This window comes from Typopeltis vanoorti, chromosome 24, assembly GCF_054136105.1.
Source record: "Typopeltis vanoorti isolate ZY-2024b chromosome 24, IOZ_Tvanoo_1.0, whole genome shotgun sequence".
In the NCBI taxonomy this organism is placed as follows: domain Eukaryota; kingdom Metazoa; phylum Arthropoda; class Arachnida; order Uropygi; family Thelyphonidae; genus Typopeltis; species Typopeltis vanoorti.
Genome location: NC_143572.1, coordinates 17,124,801 through 17,139,866, shown reverse-complemented (window position 1 = coordinate 17,139,866; position 15,066 = coordinate 17,124,801). Strand labels below are relative to the sequence as shown.

The window sequence follows — 15,066 nt, the reverse complement described above, 5'->3', positions numbered from 1 at the left end:
ACTATAGGCATTTCAAAAGACATGTAGGTTATATTTTGCATGAAGAATTGCATATGAAAAAGCTTTGTGCAAGATGGGTGCCGTGCTTGCTCACAGCAGATGAAAAACGTACTCGCATTAAAATCTTTGAACAATGCTTAGAGTGTTTTAACAAGAATAAAACTGATTTTTCGTGTCGATTTATTACTATGAATGAGACTTAGATTCACCATTACACACCAGAATCCAAACAGCAGTTAAAACAGTGGACAGAAGCAGGTTGTTCAGCTCCAAAGAAAACAAAGTTGGTTCCATCAGCAGGAAAGGTTTTTGGGATGCTAAAGGCATTTTGTTTATTAATTATCTTGAAAAGGGTAAAACAATAACTAGAGAATATTATTCCGATCTTTTAACCAGACTGGACGAAAAAATTCGTGAGAAAAGACAAGGTTTGCAGAAGAAAAAAAATCATCTTTCATCAGGACGGTGCACCTGCCCACAAACGTGTTTTGGCAATGGGAAAATTAAGGGATCTGCAATATGAATTGTTGGAACATCCACCCTATTCCCTAGATTTGGCTGCCTATGAATTCTATCTCTTCCCAAGACTAGAACTCTTCTTCACTGGTCAGTGTTTTTCTCGAATCAGAACTTTTCAGACCACCCTCGTATGTGGATAAAAGTTGGAAGTTGGAATTTATGTGGATAAAAGGTAAATCGTCCAACCTTTCCAGACTCACTTTACAAATGGTTTATGGTTTTATTTTCAGTTATTGACGTTCACACACTCATCTCTTTTCTATCAAACCATGACTAACAAATTTTCCTAACTCGAACTCAACTTTTAGTTTCTTCACTCACTACTGGTTTCACTTTTCTCTCTCTCTTTTTTTTTTTTTTTTGTTTTTAAATCTCAATACCGTACGATTGATCACAAAATATAAACAGAAGAATGTTGTGTATGAGGAAGAAGAAAATGTGACTACTAATGTGCTTCCTAGATTCTGAAGGTTGCAACTATTAGTGAAACTGATGTGGGGAGGATGGGGAATTGCTCCAAAGAACAGAGGTATATGGAATGAATGAGAGGGATTAATGATTGTAAGTTGGTCTAACAAATTTTAACCTGATATCTGCCTATGGATGTTGTTCAGCAGCAACTTGTATTTTTACATACTTAAAGGGAAAGGAGAAGAATGACAGCAGCCAGTCCAGCAGTGTTTGTGAAAATACCTGTTTAAAAAAAAAAAAAAAAAGGGTATAAATAGAAACAGAACATTTATGAGAAAGTGACTCAAGAAAGCAGTAATTATTAAGCAGACTGGGCTGGTATTATCATCATCTAATGGTGGTGTGAATTTGTGATGATTTATATAGATAAGAATTGTTGTTCTCCTGAAAGGAAGAAAATACTAAATATTTTGCAAGATTTAGATTTTGGCTACTTTAAGTGTTATTTAGAATAAATTTCTTATAAGGCATTGTATCCATAGACCAATAAATCGAATGGTTGATCAGTATGACATGTACCTCAAGACCTGATTTATTTCTAAGAAAATGCCTTAGCATAATATATTATACTTGACAGATATATTCTTCTTTTAACCCTTAGCCAAGTGCCAAACAAATTATACGCATAGAGTATCTTCTCAACTACACTACCTTGTGTATATAGAGGCTGTTGACATTACATCAGTCATCTTAATATCTCATAATGCAAAGCACTCTTCCTTTCAGACATGTATATTGTTATTCAGTATGGTAAGAGTCACAACACAAACTGGTTTCAACATTTATTGAGGACTCATCAGTGGGAGCCAGACTCAGGGAAGATTGAATCAATGCAGAAATCATCTGGTTTATTCTTGTGAAAATGTTTCACATGTAAACTTTGTTTGATTACACTTGGCTAAGGAATTTAAAAAAAAATATACTTTCATGCCAAGTATAATATACTTTATAATCAGGTGAAAACGCTTCCTACAGTTTAGTGTGTTGTTTCAATGAGTCAGGTGAGCTTGCCTGCTACCATAGAGTCCTGAATAGAAATCAAGATTTAAATCTGCAAAATATGGAAATTAATAATCTTATGACGCAATAGAGTGACGAAGGGGTGCTTAAGGGTCAAAGCTGTATAACTGAGAGGAGACCTCCACATAGCCTTTAAAGGAATGCAGAGAACCGACCAGGGCTTCTGACTTAATGTCCAATCCTCACCTTCTCGTGGTGCACCCTGTTGGGTATCTACTTGGATACTGAACGAACGAGGATGGGCTGGCAATTTGGGATTTAGTCGACCAAATTGTATTCTTATTGGTTAAACCAAAATAAAAAATGATGGTACGACATGACAAAATTTCATGCAGGCTGAGGCGTCGCCCGGTTAAACAAGGCCCCCGTTGTTTTCGCCAGGGAACCAGGGCGAACAGCGAAAAGTCAGCTACTGGAACAAATCTGAAAACAAACCCCAACTCAACATCACCAGAGTTAAAGATCGGTACTATCAACATAAGAAGCCTGAATGGCAAAGAAATGGAGCTAGCTGAGGAATTAGATAAGTACCAGATCAACATAATAGGAGTGACTGAAACAAAAAAGACCAAAACTGGTGAGATCTTTCTGAGCAATAAATACAAAATGTTATATTCAGGCAATGACAATCAAGGAAAAGAAGGAGTAGCCATAGTATTCAACACAAAATACGAGGCTCATCTTCTTGAATGGCAGTCAGTCTCAAGTAGAGTAATGTGGGCAAATATGAGAATGGGGAACTGGACAATGAGACTTATTTGTGCCTAAGGTCCCACAGAAGGTTCTACTAAGGTAGAAGTGGAGGAATTTTTTGACGCTTTAGAAAAAGCAACTGACACAATGAAAAATGAAAAGTTGGTCCTTGTTGGGGATCTAAATAGCAGAGTAGGAAATGATTGTGAGACATACGAAAATATTTTGGGAAAATTTGGAGAAAAGAGCAAAGCTAATAATAATGGCAAATATCTGTTGGATTTCTGCTCAGGACATGGACTGGTTATTACTAACACCATGTTCCAACATAAAAATGTGCACAAATTCACATGGAGAGAAGAGGCTAGGAATAAGAAAACTCTCATTGACTATGTTATTGTTGATAGTGATGTTTTCTCCCTGGTGCAGGACACCAGAGTGTACAGAGGATTTGAAATTGGAAGTGATCACTATTTAGTCTTGAGCAGGATAAAATTGAATTTCATATTGAAAAGAATAACATGTAAGAAAGTTTTAAAGCGAATAAAAGTTGTGAACTTTTATTCGCTCTCAGATGTGAACTGTAGACTAAATTACACAAAGATTATTGAAGAAAAAATGAAAGAGTTTGAGAACAGGTATCAAACCTTGGAGATTCAGTGGCAAACTCTGAAGGAAACATTGATTGATTCTGCTAGAGAGGCATGTGGTGAGGTTGTCTGCAAGGATAAAAAAATCATAACTCCATGGTGGACACAGGAAGTTAAAGAGGCAGTGAAGGAAAAGAAGAAAGCATATCAAAAGTTCCTGTCAAATAAGTCAGCTTGTTCTCTTAGAGAATACAGAGACAAATGCAAAAATGCTAAACAGTGTGTAAAATAGCTAAACAAAAGTCATGGGAGGACTTTGGCAAGAATATCGAAAATAAATATCAAGAAGGTGGCAAAACATTCTGGAGGTTGTTGAAGAAGCTTAGGAATGGAGGAAAGAGTGCTGTAAAAGGAGTTAGAGACGATAAAGGTGACATGAAAATGGGAGAAAAAGATATCCTTGAAGTATGGAGTAATTACTTTGAAAAACTGCTAAATGAAACAAGCAGTGATGACAGCGCAGTGGTAAAAAACACTGACCAGGCATGCTGTCAGGAATACATATCCATACTTGAAGTAGAAAAAGCCATCAAAGGCTTGAAATGTGGAAAGGCAGCAGGAGTAGATGATATTCAACAAGAAATGCTGAAGTATGGTGGTATAAGAGTCTTACAGTGGCTGCAATGCATAGTTCAGAAAGCCTGGACAGAGGGACGAATTCCCGATGATTGGAGTAGAGCTCTCATAGAACCCATATATAAAAAGGGAAATAAAACTGAATGTGAGAATTATAGAGGTATTTCCCTACTGAGTGTTCCTGGCAAAATCTATGCAAGTATATACTTGAGAAACGGTTGAGAACAATTGTGGAAGAAAAGCTTGGTGAAGAACAAGCTGGATTCAGGCCAAATAGAGGCTGTCAGGATCAGATTTTCACTTTACAACAAATAGTCGAGAAAGCATGGTAATATAACAGAGATCTGTATTTAAGTTTTGTCGATTTAGAAAAGGCATATGACAAGGTGCCAAGAGAGAAGCTATTCAATACGCTACAGTTATATAGTGTCAATGGTGCATTATATCAAGCAATATGTAGTCTTTATTTGAGTTGTAAGTCGGCAGTTAGAATTGAAGGAAGTACAGGAAGTTGGTTTAATGTTAACTCTGGTGTGAGACAAGGATGTACATTACCCCCTCTGTTATTCATTATCTATATGGATCATATTATGAAGGAAAGTGGTATTAAACCCGATATCAAAATTGGAGATGTTAATGTCAGCTCTTTGCTTTATGCGGATGATGTTATACTTCTAAATAAACCCGCTACAAATCTACAAGATTCTCTGACTAAATTGAATACCTGTTGTAATAGATATGGCATGAAGGTCAGCAGTAAAATGACAAAGACAATGAAAATAGGCAGAATCATTGAAAATGTCAACTGTGTTGTGAATGGAGAACCTGTGGAACAAGTGAAACATTTCAGCTACTTAGGCACGATTTTTATGGTAAGTAGATGGTAAATTAAATATAGAAATAGACAACAGAATCAGCAAAGCTGGTATGGTAGGAAGTCAATTGAATAAATTCATATGGAATAAGAGAGAAATTAGTCGGAACACTAAATTAGCTGTATACAAGACAGTGTTCAAACCAGTTTTAACTTATGGATCTGAGAGCTGGGTCAGAAGTAAAACACTTGACCAAAGACTAGAGACCGCAGATATCAGAGTCCTGAGAAAGATTATAGGCGTGAACAGATGGCATCAATGGCAATATCATATTAAAAACGAGGATATTACGAAACAACTTGACATTGTCAACATCCAAGAATGCATTAGCAGAGCTAATCTCAGGTGGTATGGTCACTTAAACAGAATGGGCGAAGAAAGATTAGCAAAACAAGTGTTCTCTGCCAGGTTGGCAGGGAAATGACCCGGAGGAAGACCAAGATATAGGTGGATTGATAAGGTACAAAGCGCCTTAGATGATAGAAATATAAGGTCTGATAATGTTTAAGCCTTGACAAGTAACAGACTGATTTGGAGAAAAATTGTAGATAGGAAGTTAGTAATGATGTAATTTTTTTCATGTAGTACTATCATATCCTGTACACCCCTTGAGGGTACATGGCAGGAATTTGATGATGATGATGATATGATGCAGTATGTTATCATCATCAAATTCCTGCCATGTACCCTCAAGGGGTGTACAGGATATGACAGTACTACATGCAAAATTTACATCATTACTAACTTCCTATCTACAATTTTCCTCCAAATCAGTCTGTTACTTGTCAAGACTCCAACATTATCAGATCTTATATTTATTTATTTCTATTTCTATCAATCCACCTATATCTTGGTCTTCCTCTGGGTCGTTTTCCTGCCAACCTGGCAGAGAACACTTGTTTTGCTAATCTTTCCTCTCCCATTCTATTTAAGTGACCATACCCACGTGAGATTAGCTCTGCTAACACATTCCTGGATGCTGACAATGTCAAGTTCTTTCCTAATATCCTCATTTTTAATATGTTATTGCCATTGATGCCATCTGTTCACGCCTCTAATCTTTCTCAGGACTCTCATATCTGCGGTCTCTAGTCTTTGGGTCAAGTGTTTTACTTCTGACCAAGCTCTCAGATCCATTAGTTAAAATTGGTTTGAACACTGTCTTGTATACAGCTAATTTAGTGTTCCGACTAATTTCTCTTTTATTCCATATGAATTTATTCAATTGACTTCCCACCATTCCAGCTTTGCTGATTCTGTTGTCTATTTCTATATTTAATTTACCATCTTCAGTAAAAATCGTGCCTAAGTAGCTGAAATATTTCACTTGTTCCACAGGTTCTCCATTCACAACACAGTTGACATTTTCAATGATTCTACCTATTTTCATTGTCTTTGTCTTTTTATTGCTGACCTTCATACCATATCTATTACAACAGCTATTCAATTTAGTCAGAGAATCTTGCAGACTTGTAGCAGATTTATTTAGAAGTATAACATCATCCGCATAAAGCAAAGAGCTGACATTAACATCTCCAATTTTGATATCAGGTTTAATACCACTTTCCTTCATAATGTGATCCATATAGATAATGAATAGCAGAGGGGATAATGCACATCCTTGTCTCACATCAGATTTAACATTAAACCATCTTCCTGTACTTCCTTCAATTCTAACTGCTGACTTACAACTCAAATAAAGACTAAGTATTGCTTGATATAATGCCCCATTGACACCTTATAACTGCAGCGTATTGAATAGCTTCTCTCTTGGCACCTTGTCATATGCCTTTTCCAAATCGACAATACTTAAATTCAGGTCTTTATTATATTCCCATGATTTCTCGACTATTTGTCGTAAAGTGAAGATCTGATCCTGACAGCCTCTATTTGGCCTGAATCCAGCTTGTTCTTAACCAAGCTTTTCTTCCACAATTCTTCTCAACCGTTTCTCAAGTATATACTTGCATAGATCTTGCCAGGAACACTCAGTAGGGAAATACCTCTGTAATTCTCACATGCAGTTTTATTTCCCTTTTTATATATGGGTACTATGAGAGCTCTCCTCCAATCATCAGGAATTCGTCCCCCTGTCCAGGCTTTCTGAACTATGCAGTGCAGCCACTGTAAGATTCTTATACCACCATACTTCAGCAGTTCTGGTCGAATATCATCTACTCCTGCTGCCTTTCCACATTTCAAGCCTTTGATGGCTTTTTCTACTTCAAGTATAGATATGTATTCCTGACTGCTTGCCTGGTCAGTGTTTTTTACCACGATACTGTCATCACTGCTTGTTTCATTTAGCAGTTTTTCAAAGTAATTACTCCATACATCAAGGATATCTTTTTCTCCCATTTTCATGTCACCTTTATCATCTCTAACTCCTTTTACAGCACTCCTTCCTCCATTCCTAAACTTCTTCAACAACCTGCAGAATATTTTGCAACCTTCTTGATATTTATTTTCTATATTCTTGCCAAAGTCCTCCCTTGACTTTTGTTTAGCTAGTTTTACACACTGTTTAGCTTTCTTACATTTGTCTCTGTATTCTGTAAGAGTAAAAGCTGACTTATTTGCCACGAACTTTTGATGTGCTTTCTTCTTTTCCTTCACTGCCTCTTTAACTTCCTGTGTCCACCAGGGTGTTCTGATTTTTTTATCCTTGCACACAACCTCACCACATGCCTCTCTGGCAGAATCAATCAATGTTTTCTTCAGAGTTTGCCACTGAATCTCCAAGATTTGATTCCTGTTCTCAAACTCTTTCATTTTCTTTTCAATAATCTTTCTGTATTTTAGTCTACAGTTCACATCTTAGAGCTGCTCAACTTTTATTCGCTTTAAAACTTTCTTGCATGTTATTCTTTTCAATATGAAATTCAATTTTATCCTGCTCAAGACTAAATAGTGATCACTTCCAATTTCAAATCCTCTGTACCCTCTGGTGTCCTGCACCAGGGAGAAAACATCTCTATCAACAATAACATAGTCAATGATAGTTTTCTTATTCCTAGCCTCTTCTCTCCATGTGAATTTGTGCACATTTTTATGTTGGAACATGGTGTTAGTAATAACCAGTCCATGTCCTGAGCAGAAATCCAACAGATATTTGCCATTATTATTAGCTTTGCTCTTTTCTCCAAATTTTCCCAAAATATTTTTGTATATCCCACAATCATTTCCTACTCTGCTATTTAGATCCCCAACAAGGACCAACTTTTCATTTTTCATTGTGTCAGTTGCTTTTTCTAAAGTGTCAAAAAATTCCTCCACTTCTACCTTAGTAGAACCTTCTGTGGGACCTTAGGCACAAATAAGTCTCATTGTCCAGTTCCCCATTCTCATATTTGCCCACATTACTCTACTTGAGACTGACTGCCATTCAAGAAGATTAGCCTCATATTTTGTGTTGAATACTATGGCTACTCCATTTTGTATTAATTGCTCAGATAGATCTCACCAGTTTTGGTCTTTTTTGTTTCAGTCACCCCTATTATGTCGATCTTGTACTTATCTAATTCCTCAGCTAGCTCCATTTCTTTGCCATTCAGGCTTCTTATGTTGATAGTACCGATCTTTAACTCTGGTGATGTTGAGTTGGGGTTTGTTTTCAGATTTGTTCCAGTAGCTGACTTTTCGCTGTTCGCCCTGGTTCCCTGGCGAAAACAACAGGGGCCTTGTTTAACCAGGCAACGCCCCAGCCGGCATGAAATTTTGTCATATTGTACCATCATTTTTATTTTGGTTTAACCAATAAGAATACAATTTGGTCGGCTAAATCCCAAATTGCCAGCTCTAGCTGAATCAATCTGGGTTTTCTTCAAGGCTTGCCACTGAATCTCCAAGGTTTGGTTTCTGTTCTCAAATTCTTTCATTTTTCCTTCAATAATCTTTGTATTTTAGTCTACAGTTCACATCTGAGAGTTGCTCAACTTTTATTTGCTTTAAAACTTTCTTACACGTCATTCTTTTCAATATGATTTGTATCTTATGCAGTATGTTATATCTTAATTATTCTAATAGTCACCAACAAGCAATGCAAGAAAAAGAAACAGCTGATAGATGATACAAACATATGTAACATGAATACACACATCATTGTTTCCTTTTTTTAGTGGCTCATGTACTTCATTTCTGTTTCATAATTTTTCCTTGCATTTGTTTAATTTTATATATGTACTTGATAAATGCACTCTTGTTTTCAAAACTTGTTGGAAATCTGATTTGTAATTAATTAGATTGCAATTTAATTACACTCTATTAGCCTAAGTGTTGTGAAACATTCACAACATGACGATGTCAGAGTTAAATTATCCAACATTATGCAGAGTCTCTTTGAAAAATGTAAAAGGTTTTATATTAAAAAACAAAATATCATGCAGTATCGTGTAAAAATGTTTCTGATTTAGTAGCATTTAATACTAAAAGTTGCTACTGGAATATTTATGATATGTGTAAGTTGTGCATGTGTGTGTGTGTGTGTGTGTGTGTATATATATATATATATATATATATATATGTGTTTTTTTTTTTTTTTTTTTTTTTTTTTTTTTTTTTTTAAGAACAAAATCCTATCTCTTGAGGAATATACTCTACCAGCTGGATACAGCATTATCACCAACTGTATTATAGAAAGGTAATTTTTTAAATTTTGTTAGAATAAATGAAAATTAGTGTGAGACTTCTTGCAGTTTATTTAATTTTTGTTAGATGAGTTTACATGTGCTGTAATATGCTGTGCATAAATTCATTACTAGATTATTATTTTTTTAATAGTAATTCTAAACAAAAAAATGTATATATATATATATATATATCTGTTATTGCAAATAGCTCGAATATTGGGCAAAAAAAGAAGCTTATTAACATTTGATGTTGTTTATCTGGTTCTGTTTAAGTAAAACTCTGAGTGGTTGCTGCATTATTGTCTGTATGTGTTCAGTAAGGATAGTGTACAGTTATAGGTGTTAAATCCAATAAAACAATATTCTTGAAATAGCTCTGTTAGAGGAACAGTATTTTGCTACATATTTGAAATTTGCAGAGGATGAGCAGTTGATAAGCAAAAGAGAATACAGATCTACCAGAAAAATCTGTGAATGGTATTTAAAAATTTTTTTTTATGTGGCTTCCATCCACAAAAATTTTGTAAACCTGTAATTCATTCATATCATGGGTGGGCTAAGGATTATTTTTCCTATTTTTGTTAAAAAAAATTTTTTTAATTTTTTTGTAAATTTAATTTTTATTTTTCACATGAAAAAACACACTGCTCTGAAGACCAAACATGGAACTTTTTCAAGCCACTTTATGCCTCCCATAAGCAGAGCAGTGGTTTCACATCTGGTGAGATGTTCATCTCCTGCCTAAAGACAATCACACATTCATGCACACTGCGGGATTTGAATCTGTGACCTGTTGATTGGAGAGCAAGTATGCTAGCCACTCGGCCAACCAGACCGGCTGTTATGTTAGTGATAGAAAAATCTACTCTTGTCTGCATACAGAAATCTAGTAATATCTATATCTCAAAAGACTCTGTAGCTCATTTGGTGTTCATGATGCTGTTTAGTTGGAAAGATTTGGGTTCTGTTGTTACATGCTTTTCAACTGAAACAGAGTTAGCAGAAGTTGGCAGGAATTTTTTCTTGTGGAACCTCGGATTTTTCATTCTGCACAGCATACAAGGCTACCCAGTGAATGGGTACAACTCATAGTTGAATTTATTGACCATAAATCCCTGGTTGCTTCGGCCATAATCAATCAACCCAACTAAACCCAACTTAGATTTCTTGAAAAGATACAGCAGTTGCATATGTAATATGTAATCATCATCCTTTCAGGAATTTGGAATTGATTGTCTGTTTCCACTCAATCCAAATCCTTTGTGGAACCCAGAATGTTAGGCAGCCAAAAAACATGAACACAGAGCATGGGGTATATTTCCTTGATACCCTACCACATCAAACTTAATAGCTTTTAAGTGTGCTTTTAGCCAAAACACATTATGAGATGTCAGATTCAAAAGCAATCTTGGATCCAATTTATCTTATCGATTAATCAAACAACCAGTACAAAAATTGTATGGTAATTGATATAATTCGGAAAATGAAATGTAGATACAGAACACACCATTTGTCTAATTTATCTAATTAGTCTAATTTATCTAATTTATGGATCCAATTTATCTTATCGATTAATCAAACAACCAGTACAAAAATTGTATGGTAATTGATATAATTCGGAAAATGAAATGTAGATACAGAACACACCATTTGTCTACCTTACACCATAATGGATGTTGTTGCTGATCTCAAAGCTATTGCAGACACTGAGATAAAATTTTGCCAGAATCTCAGCAACAGCTTCACGTCCTCCTAAATTTATACTATTGAAAGAGCGCAACAAGAGAAATAATGCCAAAGTTTTCTGCTAATGGACTATAATGAGCCATTTGTTAATGCAAAACCAACTTTTACTGTCTAGCCTACCTTCCATCTTTGATCTTCTATGGATCTCCTTCTCTTACTATACAATAGAATACCTACAGAGGAAATGTTTCTGGGTGCTTGGCATAAGTCAATTGTCATTGTCATTCCCAAAACCAAGAAAGGCAACACAAGCAAACAGTTATCGACCTAGTGCTCTGACAAGCTGTTTTTGTAAGATATTGGAGAAAATGTTAATGCTAGACTGCTCTGGTATTTAGAAAGCAGCAATATGGCTATCATAGACATTGTTTAACGTTGGACCACGTGGTCCTTTTAGAGTCATGTATAAGAGACAGATTCCTGAAACAATAACATCTAGTTTCAATGTTCTTTGACATGGAAAAAAAAGCTTATGACACAGCCTGGAGATATGCCATACTATAAGACCTCAATAACCTAGATCTCAGAGGGCACTTTCCTGTATATATCAAAAACTTTATCTAGCCAAGTCTGAGTGGGAAGTGTGCTTTCTCAATCGTATTGTCAAGAAGAGGTTGTTTCATCCAAGGCTCTGTCTTAAGTATGATGCTCTTTGCTGTCTATGTTAGCTCAGTTGCTGAACAGCTTCTTCTGATTCTTGGTATTGCTCTATATGTTGATGATTTCAGAATTTGTCACTATTATAACATGAGGATAATAAAAAGACAATTTCAGCAAGCAGTTGATCAATTTCTTCATGGGCTCATGGTAATGTGTTCAGGTTTTTATCAGAAAAAAGTATCTGTACACTTCTGTTGAAAACACACTCCTTGCTCAGATCCTGAGTTGAGAATGGGGCAAACTGTTATTCCAATAGCAACAGAAGCTAGGTTCTTGAGACTCATCTTTGACGGAAAGCTTACATTCCTCACACACACACAAAGCTAGATTATGGGTTTCAAGTCTGTGGTATTGGAAAGGAGAGTAGTCTGTGATATTTGGATCCCATTCATCATTAGGGTATATGCATAGCTGCTGGAGCCTTTTGAACATCAGCCACATAACAGGTTCACTCTATGCAGTGTGTGCACTTGTGTAAACTGCTGGCACAACTAGCTTTAGCATATTGTATGCTGCTTCACATCGAGCCATTGCATTTTCACAAAAGTTATATGGCATGTTATTTGTAACTTTTTTGGTATAATTTTATTTATGATGTGTCTAGATTATATTGAATATCTCAAATATAATTCAAACAGATTTTAAGTTATAGATATAATCTCATATTGATCTTTTTGCTTTACATAAATTGTGTGCTTTCTGTATTATCCAATGACTACATTATAAACAGCTGTTATATGCATTTGCTGAAACTGAAAATTTGAAAGAGGATGTTAGGACAAATGTGTTTAGTTTGCTGCTATGTTTAGTGTTAGAATAAATCTGTTTTGTTTACAATGCATGCAGCACAGTCTGTGGGAGGGGAGTGCTTTTTTTTTTTTTTTTTTTTTTCCATATGAGTGTCTTTGCCATTGTCTTCAATTACACAAATTGCTGGTAAATATACTATATAGACTGTAAATGTCTCTGTACTGTATTTAGTAATAAACAAAGCTACTTGTTTCTTGGTTATGCAGTATAGCATCTAATGAGGTTGGAATGTTTTTCATGGTATAGGAACATTTTTATTCCAGTTTTCAGAAACAAAAGGCATAGTAAAAATGTATCTATTCCTGAATAAAAAAAGAATAGTTCTACGTATTATATGTGAGATATCTATTATTGATGAGATAGAAGAGCTGCTGACAAAAAAAGAAAAGAAAAAGAAAACATATTGAATGTAGAATTTGCGAAAGTGTGGATAATTTTGATAGTGATTGGATATTATGTATCCTATTACTGTGTAACTGGTAATTAGTTTACGGAAATTAACAATGCATATAAAGTATATTAATTAAAGGCAACTTTAATGAATAACTTCTATATTTCGGCAATGTCACATTGCCATCTTCGGGAACATAAAGATATGGTATGTGCACTCAGGAACTAACACAAAGCAAATGAGGAAGAAAGCAAGAAACTAATATTGTTCCTAAAGTCCTAATGGTGCCCTCTTGCAGGCTAATTTGGTAGTCTTGGCAGTTGGGCTGAAGTTCTCATAATGAAAGTCTCCCAAATTTGGGGCAGTTTCATGCACCCAAATTTGTTGAGGTTAGGAACGTTTTTTAGAGCTGCTGAATATTCTTTGAATAATCTTTCGTATTTAAACTTGCTGCGATGGATTATTTTTGTTTTCTTCCAATGAATTTTATGGTGGATATCTAAGGCATGGTCTGCCAGCCCAGAGCAGCTGTACTGGTGAAACCGGATGTAGTCTTGGTGTTCTGAAATCCTGATATTTGTTGTTCTGCCTGTTTGGCCAAAGTAGGACAATTTGCAGCTGCAAGGGACCTGGTATACACCAGGTAGGTCTAGGGGAAGTGGTTGGTCTTTGGTAGAGCGGATAAGGGATGCCAACTTTTTACATGGTCTGTAACAGGAAGTAAGGTCATATTTTTTGAGGATGTTGGTTATTTTTTCAGAGGTGCCCTGGATGTAGGGGATGGTGATAGACTTGGTGTAATCTTTATTGTGGAGGGGGGGAGGGGGGTTGTGGTTTACAGGTTTTAGTATTTTTTGGATTTTTTTGGGGTTATAGCCATTGGCTAAGAAAGTGTTGAGGATGTTGTTTAGTTCAATAGTCAGGGCCTTGTCATCTGAGCAGATTAATTTTGCCCTGTTATATAGTGTTTTTATCACCCCATATTGTTGTGAGGGGGGGGGGGATTGCTGGCAGATACATGTGAGTGGGTTTTCTGTAAACAGAGAAAACCAAAGATCCATCAAGCTGGCGGGTGATTAAAGTGTCTAGGAAGGGGAGGGTGTTGTTTTCTTCTTTTTCTAAGGTGAACTGGACTCTGGGATGTTGGTTGTTTAAGTGTGTTAGGAAGGAGTGGAGTGTGTCTGAGCCATGTGGCCAAATAGCAAACACATCATCCACATAACGAAGCCAAATAGTGGGTTTTTGTGGGGCGGAGTTTAAGGCTTTCTCTTCAAATGTCTCCATAAAGAAATTGGCCAAGGGTGGGGAAAGTGGTGAACCCATGGCTGTCCCCTCTATCTGTTTGTAGAACTTTCCTTGCCAAACGAAATAGCCTGAGTTCATTGTGAACTGAAATAGGGCTGAGATATCGGGAGGAAACTTGGCTTGCATGAGCTCAAGGGTTTCTTTGAGTGGGACATTAGTGAATAGGGAGGAGACGTCATAACTGACCATTATGTCAGTGTGTTGGAGTGTGAGGTTTTCTATACTGGCTTTAAAGTGGGCTGAGTTTTTTATGTGTGATGGTGTGTTGCCAGTGTAGTGTGTGAGCGTTTTGGCTAAATGTTTGGCTAATTTATATGTGGGGGAATCAATGCCATCCACTATGGGACGCAATGGCACATTTTGTTTATGTATTTTTGGGAGTCCATATAATCAGGAGGGTCTAGAGTTATAAGGTTTAAGTTTGTTGGTGACTTCCACAGGCCAAGAAGTGACTTTCTTAAGGAGTCTGTGGATAGTTCTAATCTGAGAGCTGGTCGGATTATATTCAATGGGGAGGTAAGTAGTACGGTCTCGTACTAAAGAATTTAGCTTACCTTTGTAATCTTTTTGATTGAGTACCACAGTGGCGCTTCCCTTATCAGCTTTGGTGATTACTATTTTTTTGTTGTTTTTCAATTCTTGTAGGGCTGTATATTCGTTTTTGGATAAGTTGGATTTTGGAGGTTTGGCTTTAGTGAGAACACCGACTACATCTTACGTAT

General features: G+C 36.1%; 1 protein-coding gene across 4 annotated transcripts in view; it reads left to right on the top strand.

The window, feature by feature from the left end:
• The window catches only part of LOC150092959 (uncharacterized), a 538,308-nt gene that overhangs the window by 506,004 nt on the left and 17,238 nt on the right, over window positions 1–15,066 (top strand). For all 4 annotated transcript variants that reach the window (XM_090413661.1, XM_090413660.1, XM_090413659.1 and 1 more), the window contains one exon: window positions 9,370–9,443. In XM_090413661.1, the coding sequence (XP_090269787.1) occupies window positions 9,370–9,443 (74 nt within the window). The remainder of the gene's footprint in view (window positions 1–9,369; window positions 9,444–15,066) is intronic.